General features: G+C 41.4%; 1 protein-coding gene across 1 annotated transcript; it reads left to right on the forward strand.

Moving 5' to 3' along the window:
- Window positions 1–4,952: 4,952 nt before the first annotated feature.
- Window positions 4,953–14,838, forward strand: LOC106090928 (paternally-expressed gene 3 protein). The gene is made up of 2 exons (XM_059367083.1): window positions 4,953–5,018; window positions 12,850–14,838. Exons 1-2 carry the CDS (start codon window positions 4,953–4,955, stop codon window positions 14,836–14,838), a joined length of 2,055 nt encoding a protein of 684 aa, XP_059223066.1.
- Window positions 14,839–18,811: the final 3,973 nt, after the last annotated feature.

Raw genomic sequence — 18,811 nt, forward strand, 5'->3', positions numbered from 1 at the left:
TCCAATATAAACCGATTTCGGATCTTCGATACTCGGTATAAGAAAGGACAAAAACAAATATTAATTATAGAAAATCGCTCTATACCCTTTTGCATGCGTTTGAAACAATTGTCGAAGCATTTTGCTACTCTAATTGAGGTATCTCCAAAACATGCATTCAGAAAACATCAATGCCTTCTTCAGGTGTCGAAAAACGTTGACCTCTCATTACTTCTGCAATATGGAAGAGATCGGTCCAGATTTGATTATAGCTGCCATATAGACCGATCTCTTGATTTTAAGTTTTGAGCCCATAAAAGGCGTATTTATTGTCCGATGTCGCCGAAATTTGGGGCAGTGAGTTGTGTTAGGACCTTCGACATCCTTCATCAATTTGTCTCAGATTGGTCCAGATTTGCATATAGCTGCCATATAGACCGATCTCCCGTTTTAAGATTTTAGGCCCATAAAAGGCGCATTTATTGTCCGATGTCGCCGAAATTTGGGGCAATGAGTTAAGCTAAGTCCTTCGACATACTTCTGCAATGTGGGACAGATCGGTCCAGATTTGGATATAGCTGCTGTATAGACCGCTCATCGAATTTTAGATCTTGCGCGCATAGAAGGCGCATTTATTGTCCGATTTTGCCAAAATTTGGGGCAGTGAGTTGTGTTAGGACCTTTGACGTCCTTTTTCAATTTGGCCCAGATCGGTCCAGATTTGGATATAGCTGCCATATAGACCGATATCACGATTTAAGGTTATGGGGCCATAAAAGGGGCATTTATAATCCGATTTCACGGAAATTTGGGACAGTGAGTTGTATTAGGCTCTTCGACATTTTTCTGTAACTTGGCCCAAAGCGATGCAGATTTGGATAAAGCTGCTATATAGACCGATATCTCGATTTAAAGTCTTGGCCACATAAAAGGCGCATTTATAATCCGATTTCAATGAAATTTGACGCTGTGACTTATGTTAGGCTTTTCGACATCCATTTCTTATATGGGTCAGGTCGGTTTATTAAACAATGACTTGTACTTATATAACTGCCTTGGGGCATAAGGTATGGAATTTTCACCGGATTTTGACAAAAGGTGGTTTACATATATACCCAAGATGATGGGTATCCAAAGTTCGACCCTGCCGAACTTAACGCCCTTTTGCTTGTTTTGTTTGAGATATTGGCCAAAGAACTTGACAAATGCCACCCATAGTGGAGGGTGTATATAAGATTCTACCCAGCTGAACTTAATACACTTTTACTTGTGCTTTTTAGTTGCATTAATAACTCTATTAATTAGTTCTTATTGTTGATTGTGTATTTTAGCCCAATAATGTCTGTGCGTATGCCCCACATACAGTTTGCTGCCATAGTGGAATTGTCAAATTTATATTGTTTTCTTTTCGCATTAATGCTGTTTAATATTCACACTCAACCAAAGAAGCTGCTGGTGTCAACACAAAAGATTCAATGTCTGATTGATTAATATCACAATTTGCATAAATACCAGTAGTAGAAATGTCGCAGACAAATTACCATCCATTCTTTGTGAATCTACAAACGTCCAAAAGTATTCGCCAACCAGTCAAAAGAAAAAAATGTCATTTATCATTACAATGTGTAAAAAGTGTTTCACATATTAATAAATCTATGCTGAGGTAGAAAAAACGTGTGTTAACAAGTCAATCGAGCTCACGACATGGGCATCTCAATTTCCTTGAAGTAGCAGATATCAATTTCATATTGTCTCTTACATATTCTTTAGATATTTCTTTATTTGAATTTCTTTGGATATGCGTATAATAAATTGTAATAAAAAAAGGTCACAAGGTCGTTTCGTGTTCTGTGTTCTGTGAAAGACGTTTGAAAACTATCTTGATGGTCCTTAACATTATCTGTTTCTTGTTTGAACTGTCGAGTGAAGCAATATGTAAAATGCAAATTTGTCCATTAGACATTCCACTAAAGAACAAGGGCAAACTTCTCACATATCAATGAGTGATATCTGTTTCAAGTTAAAGGTCAATGATAAGGGGCCTCCTCTTTTTAGCCAAGTCCAAACGGAGTGTCACACGCCGGGGGAGCAGTTCTTACATGGCATAGTACCTCACAAATGCCGCCTGCACTATAAGGCGATAATCATCGCCTATGGTGGCTTCCACATCATAATAAGTACTTAAGTAGTACTCTAAGTAGTGATCTGGAGGCCACCATGGTGCAGAGGATAGCAGCTCCGCCTATGACACTGAACAACTGGGTTCGAATCCTGGCGAGACCATCAGAAAAATTTTTCATCGTTGATTTTTCCCTCCTAATGGTGGCAACATTTGTGAGGTACTATGCCATGTAAAAATTCTCTCGAAAGAGGTGTCGCACTGCGGCACGCCGTTCGGACTCGGCTATAAAAAGGAGGACCCTTATCATTGAGCTTAAACTTGAATCGGACTGTACTCATTGATACGTGAGAAGTTTGCCACTGTTCCTTAGCGTTTGTTAAAAAATTTGCATTTGCAAGTAGTGATCTGCGTCTAATTTCAATGGAGAATAGATCCTAATCTAATGAAGCAAAAACGGCTCGTAGGAATCTGATATACGCTTCACTAGGATCGCATTTGCTAAGTTCTTTGGACTGTTTCTCTTCAAAACAGAAACTAAAACAAATAAAAAGGCATTAAGTTCGGCTAGGCCGAACTTTGGATACCCACCACCTCGGGTACATTTGTAAACCACCTTTCCGGCGAAAATGTATTACATATGCCCCATAGCAGCTACATCAAAATATGTTCCGATTTGGACCAAATACTAATAAGTACAAGTCATTATTCAATTGTGTATAACAAAATATTGGTCTTTTTAGTAGCTATATCTAAAAGTAAACCGATCTGAATCATATACGGCACGGATGTCGAAAAGCTTATCATAAGTCACTGTCCCAAATTTCGGCGAAATCGGACATTAAATGTACCTTATATGGGCAAAATACCTTAAATCGAGAGATCGGTCTATATGGCAGCTATATCCAAATCTGGACCGATCTAGGCCAAATTACAGAAGAATGTCGAAGGGCGTAACACAACTCACAGTACCAAATTTCAGTTAAATTGAATAATAAATGCGCCTTTTGTGGGCCTAAGACCTTAAATCGAGAGATCGGTCTATATGGCAGCTACATCCAAATCTGAACCGATCAAGGCTAAATTGCAGAAGGATGTCGAAGGGCTTCGCACAACTCACTGTCCCAAATTTCAGCAAAATTGAATAATAAATGTTTCTTTTATGGGCCTAAGACCCTAAATCGGCATATCGGTCTATATGGCAGCTATATTCAAATCTGGACCGATCTGGGCCAAATTAAAGAAGTATATCGAGGGACTTAATTTGACTCAATGTCCCAAATTTCGTCGGCATCGGACAATAAATGCGCCTTCTATGGGCCCAAAACCTTAAATCGAGAGATCGGTCTATATGGCAGCTACATCCAAATCTGAACCGATCTAGGCCAAATTGCAGAAAGATGTCGAACGGCCTCGCACAACTCACTGTCCCAAATTTCAGCAAAATTGGATAATAAATGTTTCTTTTATGGGTCCAAGACCTTAAATCGATAGATCGGTCTATATGGCAGCTATATCCAAATCTGGACCGATCTGGGCCAAATTAAAGAAGTATTTCGAGGGACTTAATTTGACTCAATGTCCCAAATTTCGCCGGCATCGGACAATAAATGCACATTCTATGGGCCCAAAACCTTAAATCGAGAGATCGGTCTATATGGCAGCTATATCCAAATCTTTACCGATCTGGGCCAAATTGACGAAGAATGTCGAAGAGCCTAATACAAGTAATTGTTCCAAATTTCGGCGGCATTGGACAATAAGTGCGCCTTTTGTGGGCCTAAGACTTTAAATCGGAGGATCGGTCTATATGGCAGCTATATCCAAATCTAAAGCGATTTCGGCCAAAAGGAAGAAGAATGTCGAAGAGCCTAACACAATTCATTGTTCCAAATTTCAGCGACATCGGACAATCAGTGCGCTTTTTTTTTTTGGGCCCAAAATCTTAAATCGAGAGTTCGGTCTATATGGCAGCTATATTCAAATCTGGACCGATCTAGGCCAAATTGAAGAAGAATGTCGACTGGCTTAACACAACTTATTGTCCCAAATTGTGGCAAAATCGGCCAATAAATGCGCTCTTTGTTGGCACAAGACTTTAAATTGAAAGATCGGTCTATATGACAGTTATATCCAAATCTGGGCGGATCTGGACCCAAATAAAGAAGGATGTTGACTGGCCTAACACAACTCACTGTTTCAAATTTCAGCAAAATCGGATTATAAATGTGGCTTTTTTGGGCCTAAAACCCTGAAACGGGGGATCAGTCTATATGGGGGCTATATCAGCATATAGTCTGATATAGCCCATCTTCGAACTTAACCTGCTGATGGACAAAAAAAAGAATCTGTGCATAGTTTCAGCTCAATATCTCTGTTTTTAAAGACTGTAGCGTGATTTCAACAGACAGACGGACGGACATGGCTAGATCGTCTTAGATTTTTACGCTGATCAAGAATATATGTACTTGATAGGGTCGGTAATGGATATTTCGAAGTGTTGTAAACGGAATGACAAAATGAATATACACCCATCCTTCGTTGGTGGGTATAAAAATGGGTTATTTCAGGGCATTTGTATTGGATGGATGTATATGCGGTTGTAATTCTTAACCAGAATCTAAGCTGGAAGTGAACGTCGGTTTAAGGGTCACAAGGGGACTGAAATACGCTCTTCTACTGTCGCAATTCGATAGAAAGGAGTAGGGGCTTAGGCCGGGCACCGCCCACCAGTTGCTTACGGCGGTTGTTAGGATGAGTTTCTCTATAGCATCCTGGTTTGGCATTTGGCTTATGGTGATGGGCCTCAGGTCATCTTCATCCGGCTATAATAAGCTGGATGACGAATATATTAATGGTACTGAAACGATTAACCCGCCAATATCTGGTAGTTAGAGTAAACGCTTTATGTGTAGGTGCGGTAAGTTTTCTTCCAGCGCTTATATTGTATTTAGCTTGAATAAGCAAGACCTCGGGCTACTGATACAAATCCTGGCAGATCATTGTAACATCAGGTGCCCTTCTTCAGGTGCCCTTCTTCGGGTGGCCTTCTTAAGGTGCCCATGAACAAGAGTACCCCGAGAAAGGCGCTGAATGTGATTCCCGATCTTAGGTTTTTACAACTGTAGTGTGGGCAACGAAGATCGCCCTAAGATTAAGGGAGTTAAATACCTGATGCTCCTCAAACTTTGGGCGTTGTTTTGTTCTGCTCAGGGTTGGAAATACGACTTGGCGGCATATTTTATTCGGCGCTTCGGCGCTTTTTCCCGAACAAATATATTTGGGCTGAGGATTGGGCTTGGTCCCGATTGGACTGTCACGATATACTGGGACAGTCAGGATTTGGATTCGGGACATGTGATGAGGAGACAGGTAGGAAGATGCATAGAGCTTCTTCAAACTATGGAAAAAGATGTCAGGCTCTGCTGGGCCACTGGGTCATCAAGGGGTGTTGGGAAAAGAAGCGGTCGATGAGCGAGCTGAGCAGGGGTGGATCGCTCATTACAAAATCAGTGAGACTTCCCATTTGCGAGCTTTTACCATAACCTCTCGAATGATTCACTGGAGACAATGTCAATGCGGGGGCGGCAACCCGTTCAGACTGTCACGATATACATGGGCAGTCAGCGGCAATGAAAGCACGAACTGTTTTGGTATTACTTCCAATAACTGTACTAAATATGGTTCAAATCGGACCATGCTTTCATATAGCTGCCAAATAAACCGATCTGGGGTCTTGAATTCTTGAGCCTCTAGAGGGCGCAATTCTCGTCTGATTTGACTGAAATATAGTGTTTTGGTGTCACTTCTAACAACTGTGCAAAGTATGTCTATAATCAGGTATAGCTGTCATATAAACCGATCTTATATCTTGACTTCTTAAGCCCATAGAGCGGGCAATTCTCATCCAATTTGGCTGAAAGTTTGCATGAGGTGTTTTGTTATGACTTCCAATAACTGTGCTAAGTATGGCACAAATCGGTACATAACCTGATATAGCTGCCATATAAACCGATCTGGTGTCTTGACTTCTTGAGCGTCTAGAGGGCGCAATTTTCATCCGATTTGGAAACAATTTTATACAACGGCTTATATGGTCTGCATCGTTTAATAGTTTGATACAGCTCCCATATAAACCGTCCCGATTTTGCTTCTTGAGCCTCTACAAGGCGCAATTCTTATCCGAATAAACTGAAATATTACACAATGACTTCTGCAATGTTCAGCATTCAATTCTTTTATGGTCCGAATCTGACTTTAACTTGAATAATCTGCAATGGCGTATTAGTTCTTATTCAATATTTTTTGTTTGCCTAAAAAGAGATACAGCGTAAAGAACTCGACAAATGCGATCCATGGGGGAGGGTATATAATATTCGGCCCGGCCGTACTTAGCATGCTCTTACTTGTTTCTGATGGTCTCGCCAGGATTCGAACATGCTAACCTCTGCGCTACGGTGGCTTCCGGAGCAGGAGGTGTGGGATACATGTCATGTCTACGACCTCACGCTAAATGCAGGGAGTGGAGGACTTCTGCAGGGTGTGCGATGACCAGAAGGTGTATAAGACAGTCGAACAGCTTATTTGTGATTCTTCAAATTCTTCTGAGTCGTGAGTTTCTTGGAAGTCATGAGTGTCTTGTGAATCCTGAGTTTCGTGTGAGTTGTGATGGTTCCAATATTGAACAACAATGTGGACTTTGAGGTGTACTCTGAAAAACTAAGACTAGGCTAATTACCCTTTCCAGGATAACTAAATCTGTAGGCACCACCTAGTGCAAATTGCAAATTTCGCCCATGAACATTCCACTATGGAACAGGGGCAAACTTCTCACATATCAATGAGTACAGTCCGATTCAAATTTAAGCTCAATAATAAGGGGCCTCCTTTTTATAGCCGAGTCCGAACGGGGTGCCGAAGTGCGACACCTCTTTGGAGAGAAATTTGGAGGCCACCGTAGCGCAGAGGTTAGCATGTCCGCCTATGACGCTGAACGCCTGGGTTCGAATCCTGGCGAGACCATCAGAACAAATTTTCAGCGGTGGTTTTTCCCCTCCTAATGCTGGCAACATTTGTGAGGTACTGTGCCATGTAAAACTTCTCACCACCTAGTGACATGCTATCTAATTCTTCGTGATAAAGCCCGAAGAGCATCGGGTGAGCGCTTCCACAGTATATGGCACAATTTAAGTTTGGATTGCATAATTGATATGCAAGAAATGCCCCCACTGTTCCTTAAGGGAAGGTTCGTCATTTATTAGGTGCTGAATAAGGCTCCTTGGAAAGGATGCCAAACTGTATTTAACAAAATGCTGGGGCTCCGCATGGCTATAACTAAGGATAAACCTATCTAGGCGACTCTAGAATAATTGGAACTCTTTTCATTTGTTAAAGAGTATCAAATGAAAGAACAATCACGTTTTACCCAGTGTAGCCCAACCGAATAACATTTTATATATCCTTAAAGACAAAAGCTATATAGTCTCCTATAACGATTTAATATGATGCGAGGTTTTTAAGCGATAAACCACCATCGAGTCGAGCATCTGTTTTTATAACATGCTTTAATAGTTCACGATTATTGCGAATAAACAATTGTTAACGTTGCTAACTGCACCTTCTCAAATAACATATGGACCACATACCCAACTACCAAAATACTACCTATCGAGCCAACTGCCCAAGTGCCCCAACAACAGCTTAGCCTCCATTTTTTAGCCTCCTATTTTTAGGAATTGGCCAAATTGGCTTATGAATAAGCATAAGTATTATTGTAACCATGTATGTTTGGAAGGGGGATGACAGAGAGAGAGAGAGGGAGCGGGCGAACGAACACTAGGTGCGTGTTGTTTATTTTCTTTAATTTATTTAATAATTAAGTTTTTAGCAAACACATAAATAATCCGAAATAAAACATAAACAGTTGTGTTTTGCATATTGGTGAACGTTTTTTCTGTTAATGAAATCGAATTGTGCGAGTATGTGCTAACGCGGTGTGAGACAACACCAACAGAGTGGTCATTAATTTAGACCAGTCGCTCGATCCATGGAATTTCAAGACTACAAAATTTTGTCAAGAGGGGTTGCTGCAATTCTGTGAATGGCTGATTCAATGTTAATTTTTTGTAAAACTGTCTGGCTATTAAAATGCGTTTATTGATTTTTCATGTTGGCTGTCAGCGGTCGCACTGTGGTTGTCTGGTCATTAGTGGCAACAAATTTGGTTGTTGGTCACTGAGTCTAACCATCGAAGCATCTTCGGCAGTCAAGAGAGATCACCATCTACATTCTACTCTTGCGGCATATTTGCGTGACTCTTATCAGATGGTCCATTTTTGTTTGAATAGACATCTTTGATTGAGAGTCTGAGTTGTTTAAATTTTGTTTCTTTTTTTAAGTTTTCTAAACTAGGCAAATTATATTCACCCTTCATCGATCTTCAAATGCTGGAACCTCTGGCCTTACGCATCGAAATCAAAAGTGTAAAACATAATTAAATATACAGCCATGAAGAATATACCTAACAAATTAAGGCTTTCCTTCGTTGCTACCGATGATACAGTAGTCAGATTGCTCTAATCGAATTCGCTTACGTCAGTCATGACTTTCAAATATTTTTTGGCCCACATAACATAGTTTTCGATAATGAATTGATTCTTTTAAAATATTCCAATTCGCAATTTGCAATTTTACATTTTATTTTTAAAACCATGCATATTTGATTCACACGCTGTTCTATAAGGTGAAATTATTTTGGGGCGAGACCTAGATAAAATAGTGGAAAGTACGAAAAAGGCAATTCTTGCAAGGCAATCGATAAAGGCTTAAACCATTTACAGCTCAATATGTGAGCGTATTCACTGGGCATCATTGCTGCAGTAAGGAGGACAACATCTGATCCCTGAGTGTAATCCAGCACTTAAGGCCTCTGGTATAATGGCTGCAAACAGAACATTGAATCTTAAAAAACAATCTCAATTGTCAATTTGCTGCTACAGACATTTTTTCATCCTTAATACAATGTTCAACATCCCAAACAAATTAGAGAAAATATCGCATAAGCCACAGTTTGATAAAAAAATTACTGTACTTTTGAAGCAACAATAATCATAATTATACGAGGGTTGCCTTTTATATTTCGGGATTAGAGAACAGAAATAAATATTAACCCGTAAGGAAGAGCAAACGTCAGGCGATGTCGACGGCATAATACCCTACACCTACGCTAGAAACACAATGGGAGCTATATCCAATTCTGAACCAATTTTGATGGACCTCGCCAGATGTTTTCAGATGGGTTATTAAACAATGCGTATCAGATTTCGAGCAAATGTTTTCAAACTGCAATTACTACGGTTCACAAAATGACAACAATACTGCCAATTACCCAAAATCTGACGAACATATATATGGGAGCTATGTCTAAATCTGAACCGATTACGAGCAAACTTCTCAGATATTGTAGTAGTAGTCAATGAAACCTTGTGCAAATTATTGGCAAGATTGGTCCATAAATGCGCTTGCTGGGACTCTAAAAGTGAAAATCGGGCTTTATACATATATGACAGCTAGATTGGTTTATATAACAGCTACATCAGCTTATGGACCAATTTAACCGTACTTAGCACAGTTGTTGAAAATCATAACAAAATACCTCATGCAAAATTTCAGCCCATACAGATGAGAATTTCGCCCTCTAGTGGCTCAAGAAGTCAAGATCCAAGATCGGTTAATATGGCAGCTATATCAAAGCATGGACCGATATGGACCATTTACATTTTCAACTGACCTACGCTTATAAGAAATATTTGTGAAAAATTTGAAGGGCCTAGCTTTACTCCTTCGAAAGTTAGAGTGCTGTCGACAGACAGGCGGATGGACGGACGGACATGGCTAGATCGGCTAGATATGAGGTCATGGACGAATATTACGAATATTACCACCATCCTATGGTGGAGGGTACAGAAATAAGGGCATTGACGACTACTTCCAAGCTAAGGGCTTTGGCGACGAAAATGCATCTAGCACTTTTGGATCTACAAAACGGTCGGTAGGACGGCGAGAGTGTTCTGGAGAGATCCAGATAGTGAAAAGACGAGGTCGCCATTCTCCGACCAGAAAGCTTTCTGTAACCTTTTATATAAAATTCAATTTGTATTTGATTATTTGTTTGTATGTTTGTTTGTCGGTTTGTTTGTCGGTTTGTTTGTCGGTTTGCTTGTTTGTTTGTTTGTTTGTTCCGTATAGACACAAAAACGGCTGGACTGATTACTTTGAAATTTTCAAAAATTATTTAAGTTGGTCTGAATGGAAACATAGGCTACATAGTTTGTTGATATCGGGAGGGGGCGGACCCTCCCCTTACCCCAAAAGTACTACCCAAAAATAAAAGTGGACCGATCGGGACAATATGGGATTCAAATGAAAGGTATTCAAGAGTGGAGTACGAATTTCATAATAAAAGTTAGGTCCAAATACCTGGGGGGGCGCCCCAGCCTCAAAACCCCATAAAATAGGTTTATATGCCGATCATGACAATATGGGACTCAAATGAAAGATATTCGGGAGTAGATTACGAATATGGTCAGGAAGTAGTAATGGGCTTTATAATTTATTGATAACGGAAGGGAGCAGACCTTCCACTGTTGCCCATAAAACACCATCCAAAATCAAAAGTGGACTGATAAGGACATTATGAGTATCAAATGAAAAGTGTGCGGGAGTAAATAACGAATCTGGCATACAAATTCACGTCGAAGTAGGGGGGTCACCCCACCCCCACAAAAACGGCCAAAATGGGCACATTAACCGATCACGTATATTTGGGACTGGGTTTGTTTTTTCCGTATAGACTGAAAAACGGTAGAACCGATTTTCTCGAAATTTTCGCATATTTAGTAGGTTGGTCTGGAAGGAAACATAGGCTTTATTATTTTTCGGTATCGGAAGGGGGACGAACGAATTTGATATCCATATTTGAGTGGAAATGTCTGAGGTGCCATCCCTCCCCTAATGAGAACATTATCCTTAGGAAAAACATTACCACCAGGAACCGAGCAGGGTCAAATTCTTACACATCAATGAGTGCTTTCCGATTCATGTTTAAACTTAATGATAAGGGACCTTTTTTTATAGCCGCGTCAGAACGGCGTCCCGAAGTGCGACACCTCTTTGGGGAAGATTTTTTAAATGACCATGCGTGGCGTTGTACCTCGCAAATGTCGCCAACATTAAGAGGGGATAAACACTGCTTTTTCCGATGTTCTCGCCAGGATTCGAACGCGTTTAGCGTCATAGGCTACAATGGCACGAATTCGATATACGTATTCAGGGCGAAGTGTCCCCATCCTAAAAAGATATTAGAGAGTTAAATAAGGCGCAGGGGAGCGGGCCCGGTTCGGCTAGTGGTATTATAATAACATAGTTGACCCAATCAATCTAGAAGAAAATTGCAACTGCGTAACTACAACATACGATTCAAAATTTAAATATTTTAAAAATTTATGGGACTAGGTTCCAAATGAAGTTATCAATTGCAGAAAATACTCTTGACAATGCCAGGGGGTCAACAAAGCATAGCCCAGTAACCGCACATAAAAACGGTAGATTTGATTAACGTTTTTATTTTTCATCTTCAGCATTTTTTTTTTATTTTTAGTTCGAAGGAAATTTAAATACAGTACAAAGCCACTAATTTAAATTGAATATTATTAAAATATTAGAAGCATATAACAAATCATGTTTAGACTGATGAAAAGATATCTGATTACGATAAATTATTCTGGTGATAAACAAAAAGGTTAGGACGGACATACGAAATGCGTTATTAATTTTTCTTTAGTTGTTGTTGTTGTTGTTGATGTTGCTGGGAAGCCCTAAGAGCATGGGTAGGTTGAGGGAGATCCAGTCCAGTGGAAGCCCTGAGCTGATTATGGCTTTGGCATGTGTGCTATGTATGCAGAAGTTACTCAAACTCAAAGATGACGCCTTAAATGCCATCATTGTCTACCGCCAACGGCCAACTCTGGCTTGCTTGACACTGGCTGATCGCTGAGATATTCGAAGTTATAGGTGGTGAACCAATTTTTGGTTTTCGGTGGTAGCTACAGATGTTTTAATGCGTTGTTATGACATCTTTTTTGAGAGAGGGAGATAGAGACGACCCCTTGAAACTGACATACCGATAGATAGGCTGCTGTGCAGCTAGCTGTAGCTTCTGCCTTGTTATCTGGCTTTTCTCCCAGCGTTTATTCATTCACGCGATCCACAAAAAAAAAATTGTCTTTTGACCACTCGTTTTGATGCTGGCTCTTGGCTTTGGTGTTGTAAGTGAAATGAGCGATGAGCCCAGCGATGGCAGTATAAATGGTTAGGGCCAACCATTGGAGATCATCAGTTGAGTCTTTACATTCGTGTGCTATACAACATTTCCCCCCAAACTTACGCACTGAATTCAAAATGGTCAGTTAAGAAGGAATCTTGAATAGTTATTGAAAAAAGAAATACCCATAAAAAAAACATACACAAAAACACATAAAAAAATGTTAAATATTTATAACAAAAGAATTAAAAGGCTAAAAAAAATTAAACAAAGCTTAATGCAAATGCCATAAAAAGCATGAATCTTTTAAGAAGTGAATAAGTTATGGTGCCAAAAAATCTAAGTGTATCAAAAAATGCCTACAAAAATTGTGTCTTCTAAGTGATGTTACCTGTTATGTGATATTGACCTCTTCATCTTCTCCTTGCAGAAACTCTTCGTCGTTGTTGGTTTATTTGCTTTGGCCACATTGGCTGCCGCCGATGTCAGCCATTTGGGTAAATACAATTATCCAGCTCCATCATCTGGCTCCAGTTCCACCGAGGTGGCTACCTATGCTCCTCAGCATGCCCAAAGCTACAGCCAGTCCACCTCCCAGTCTCAGGCTCAAGTTGAGTCGATCAGACCTTCGGTGCCCATTGCCAGCTTCTCGGTGCAACAGACCAGTGTAGATAGTTACTCAACTGCTCAATCCAGCTCCTCTGGATCCTACAGTGCTGCTGCACAACAACAAAGTTACTCAGCTCCTGCCTCTTCCGGTGGCACCCACAATGCCTATCTCCCACCTGCTCAGGAACAAAGCTACAGTGCTCCCGAACCTCAACAATCCTATGAAGCTCCAGCCCCAGCTCCACAACAGAGTTACTCTGCCCCAGCTCAACAATCTTACTCTGCCCCTGCCCCAGCTCCACAACAAAGCTACTCTGCCCCAGCTCAACAATCTTACTCTGCCCCTGCCCCAGCTCCAGTGCAACAATCCTATGCTGCCCCAGCTCAACAATCTTACTCCGCTCCTGCTCCAGCTCCAGTGCAACAATCTTACTCTGCCCCTGCTGCTGCTGCCCCAGCTCAACAAACCTATGCTTCCTCTCCTGCCGGTTCTTATAACTACCAAGCTCCAGCTCCTGCCCAACAATCTTACTCTGCCCCAGCTGCCGCTGCTCCAGCTCCAGCCCAACAATCCTACTCGGCTCCAGCTCAACAATCCTACTCGGCTCCAGCTCAACAATCCTACTCTGCCCCAGCTCAACAATCCTACTCTGCCCCAGCTCCAGCCCAACAATCCTACTCCGCCCCTGCTCCAGCCCAACAATCCTACTCTGCTCCAGCTGCCGCTGCTCCAGCCCCAGTTCAACAAGCTTACTCTGCCCCAGCTCCAGCTCAAGGTGATGATGGTTCTTACAACTACCAACAACCTGCCCCCGTTCAACAATCTTACTCTGCCCCAGCTCAGCAAAGCTACTCTGCCCCAGCTCAACAAAGCTACTCTGCCCCAGCTCAACAAAGCTACTCTGCCCCAGCTCAACAATCCTACTCTGCTCCAGCTCAACAATCCTACTCCGCCCCTGCTGCTGCCCCTGCACCAGTCCAACAATCCTACTCTGCTCCAGCTGCTGCCCCAGCTCCAGCCCAACAATCCTACTCTGCCCCTGCTCCAGCCCAAGGTGATGATGGCTCCTACAACTATCAACAACCCGCCCCTGTGCAACAATCTTACTCTGCCCCAGCCCCAGCTCCAGCTCAACAATCCTACTCTGCCCCTGCTCCAGCCCAACAATCCTACTCCGCTCCTGCTGCTGCCCCAGCTCCAGCCCAACAATCCTACTCTGCTCCAGCTCAACAATCTTACTCTGCTCCAGCTGCGCCTGCCCCAGCTCCAGTCCAACAAGCTTACTCTGCCCCAGCTCCAGCTCAAGGTGATGATGGTTCTTACAACTACCAACAACCTGCCCCCGTGCAACAATCTTACTCTGCCCCAGCTCAACAGAGCTACTCTGCCCCAGCTGCTGCCCCAGCTCCAGCTCAACAGAGCTACTCTGCCCCTGCCGCTGCTCCAGCACCAGCTCAACAATCTTACTCTGCCCCAGCTCAGCAGTCCTACTCTGCCCCAGCACCAGCACCCGTCCAACAATCCTACTCTGCTCCAGCTGCCGCTCCTGCCCCAGCCCAACAATCTTACTCTGCCCCAGCTGCTACCCAAGCTGAAGATGGTTCTTACAACTACCAAGGCCCTGCTCCTGCTGCTCCAGTTCAGCAACAACAGTCATACACTTCCCAAGCTTCTAGCGAAGGTCGTGCTGCTCAAGGCAATCAATACTCTGTGCCAGCTCCACAAAAAGTCAGCTTCCCCTCTTCATCGAGCCAAGATGTTGGTACCGTTTACGGCCAAAATGGCGGTTATGTCTATAGCAAGTATTAAGTTTGGAAATTTCAAAGGGCTTCCCCAATACCTTTGGAAATTCACAAGGTTGTGATAGAATCGGAATTTTGAGGAAAATTTCGAGTTTCTTTGTTGTTGTTACATATGTAGCATTTTATTGTTAAATCAATTTCTAGCTCAATTGTTTTTTGTTATTCATCACACATTACCCTAGTTTTAGTTAAATAAACGAATTTTTTAGCATAAAAGTATTGAATTTCAATGAACAAGTCATTCCAAATCGATAGATGATTTCAAACTCAACCTCTACCACCTTCATGAGCATAAAGGCATTTGCTTGCTCCGGCCAACCGGCGAATACGGCTGCCAAGGTCGAAACAGTTGTACATTCTCTTTAAGAAAATTTGGCAAAAGCTTTCGGTCTGCGGCACTCTAGTCGGACTTGGCTATAAAAAGGAGGTCCATCATTGAGCTTAAACTTGAAAAGGACAGCTCTCATTGATATGTGAGAAGTTTGCCCCAGTTCCTTAATGGAATGTTCACGGGCAAATTTGCATTTGTTATAGACTTCCAAATGGCAGCCCTATAACAACTCTATGATACTTTCTGGCCGTACCCGTTTTCCTTCAGCATGTTTTTCCCTAAGCCTATACGCAATCTTGGCAACATACTAGGGAATAAAGACATCAATTGATTGCTATTCAGCATCGCTTTCAAGTCTTCAAGCGATGTGGACCTCAACGCTCCCGTGATTCCAACGCAGGCCATTCCCTATGCACATTCTGGAACTCCCAGGTAAAAGCCCTTCTTTTCAAAGCCTTTCATTATAAAGGCATGCATACAGTAAATCATTCATGGGCTAACTGCCAACTTTCTACCAAACATCCTCCTGCAGAACTAGAAGGCGCATTGTCTTAGAAAGGAAGACTAATGAGAACCAAATTGAAACACACCACATGCGAACAGCGCCTGTTGGAAATACCGAAAATCAAATAAATCACATGGATATACTCCAGAGATTGGGGACCACCGCAGCGCAGAGGTTAGCATGTCCGCCTATGACGCTGAATGCCTGGGTTCGAATCCTAGCAAGACCATCAAAAAACAAGTAAAAGCGTGCTTAGTTCGGCCGGGCCGAATCTTATATACCCTCCACCATGGATCGCATTTTTCGAGTTCTTTTCCCAGCATCTCTTCATAGGCAAGAAAGGATATAAGAAAAGAGTTGCTCTGCTATTAAAACGATATCAAGATATGGTCCGGTTCGGACCACAATTAAATTATATGTTGGAGACCTGTGTAAAATTTCAGCCAATTCGTATAAGAATTGCGCCCATTGGGACTCAAGAAGTAAAATAGAGAGAACGATTTATATGGGATCTGTATCGGGCTATAGACCGATTCAGAACATAATAAACACGTTTGTTGATGGTCATGAGAGGATCCGTCGTACAAAATTTCAGGCATATCGGATAATAATTGCGACCTCTAGGGGTCAAGAAGTCAAGATCCCAGATCGGTTTATATGGCAGCTATATCAGGTTATGGACCGATTTGAACCTTATTTGACACAGTTGTTGACAGTAAAAATAAAATACGTCATGCAAAATTTCAGATAGGAATTGCGGCCTCTAGAAGCTCAAGAAATCAAATCCCCAGATTTGTTTACATGACAGCTGTATCAGGTAATGAACCGATTTCAACCATACTTGGCACAGTTGTTGGATATCATGACGAAATACTTCGTGCAAAAACTCATTCAAATCGGATAAGGATTGTGCCCTCTAGAGGCTCAAGAAGTCAAGACCCAAGATCGGTTTATATGGCAGCTATATCAGGTTATGAACAGATTTAAACCATACTTGGCACAGTTGTTGGGTATCATAACAAAACACGTCGTGCGAAATTCCATTCCAATCGGATAAGAATTGCGCCCTCTAGAGGCTCAAGAATTCAAGGCCCAAGATCGGTTTATATGGCAGCTATATCAGGTTATGGTCCGATTTCAACCATACTTGGCACAGTTGTTGTATATAATAAGAAAACACGTTGTGCAAAATTTCATTTCAATCGGATAAGAATTGCGCACTCTGGAGGCTCAAGAAGTCAAGACCCTACATCGGTTTATATGGCAGCTATATCAAAACATGGACCGATATGGCCCATTTACAATACCAACCGACCTACACTAATAAGAAGTATTTGTGCAAAATTTCAAGCGGCTAGCTTTACTCCTTCGGAAGTTAGCGTGCTTTCGACAGACAGACGGACGGACGGACGGACGGACGGACAGACGGACATGGCTAGATCGACATAAAATATCGCGACGATCAAGAATATATATACTTTATGGGGTCTCAGACGAATATTTCGAGTAGTTACAAACAGAATGACGAAATTAGTATACCCCCCATCTTATGGTGGAGGGTATAAAAAATTCCAGCGGTGGTTTTCCCCTCCTAATGCTGACAACATTTGTGAGGTACTATTCCATGTAAAACTTCTCTCCAAAGAGGTGTCGTACTGCGGCACGCCGTTCGGCCGTTCGGAAGCCCCTTATTATTGAGCTTAAACTTGAATCGGACCGCACTCATTGAAATGTGAAAAGATTGGCCCTGTTCCTTAGTGAAATGTTCATGGGCAAAATTTGCATTTTTATACCCTCCACCATAGGATGGGGGCATACTAATTTCGTCATTCTGTTTGTAACACCTCGAAATTTGCGTTTGTATATATATTCTTGATCGTCTCTAGAGGGCGCAATTCTCGTCCGATTTGGCTGAATTCGTTATGACTTCCAATAAATGTGCTAAGTATGGTGCAAATCGGTACATATCCTGTTATACAGGGTGGCTGATGAAAGCCGCTACCAAAAAAAAATGTAATAACTTTTTTTCTATTTAATAATAATAATTTAATAATTAATTTAATTAATTAATTAATTAATTTAATTAATAATAATTTAATAATTAATTTAATAATTTAATTTAACATGAATAAAAGAAAAATGTATTCCATACACCGAAAAAAAAATGTAGCAATATTCATCATTGTAGCAATATTCATCAGCCACCCTGTAGCTGCCATATAAACCTATATGGGATCTTGACTTCTTGAGCCGCTAGAGGGCTCAGTTCTTATTCGATTTGGCTGCAATTTTGAATGAGGTGTTTTGTTTCGACTTCCAACAACTGATTCAAATATGATTTGAATCGGTACATTATCTGATATAGCTGCCATATAAACCGATATGGGATCTTGTTTTCTTGAGCATCTAGAGGGCGCAATTACTATCTGATTTGGCTGAAATTCGAATCGAATATAGTCCGAATCTGTTTATAACCTGATAAAACTCCCCTATAAACCGATCTTCCTATTTTACTTTTTTAGCCCCTAAAGTGAGCAATGCATACTAGATTTGGCTGAAATTTAACACAGTGACTTCTACTATGATCTCCACTGTTCAATTCAATTATGGTCCACAATTACCCGTAACATGATATAGCTTAAATAGCATAGCAATTCTTTTCTTTTATCCTTTGCTTGCTTTAAAAGAGATAGAAAGACAAATGGGATCCATGGTGGAGGGTATATAAGATTCGACCCGGCCGAACTTAGCACGCTTTTAATTGGTGTCAAGGGAATTCAAGTGAAGATTTAATAACAAATTTAAGTTCACTGTTCAAAATTCAACAGGTCTTTAAGTTTCAATCTTTTACAGAAGAAATCATGTTTTTATACCCACCATCGAAGGATGGGGGTATATTCATTTTGTCATTCCGTTTGCAACACATCGAAATATCCATTTCCGACATGTCCGTCCGTCTGTCTGTTGAAATCAGGCTACAGTCTTCAAAAATAGAGATATTGAGCTGAAATTTTGCACAGAGTATTTTTTTGTCCATAAGCAGGTTAAGTTCGAAGATGAGCTATATCGGACTATATCTTGATATAGCCCCCATATAGACCGATCCGCCGATTTTGGGTCTTTGGCCCATAAAAGCCACATTTA

This window comes from Stomoxys calcitrans, chromosome 4, assembly GCF_963082655.1.
Source record: "Stomoxys calcitrans chromosome 4, idStoCalc2.1, whole genome shotgun sequence".
NCBI classification, from domain to species: Eukaryota; Metazoa; Arthropoda; class Insecta; order Diptera; family Muscidae; genus Stomoxys; species Stomoxys calcitrans.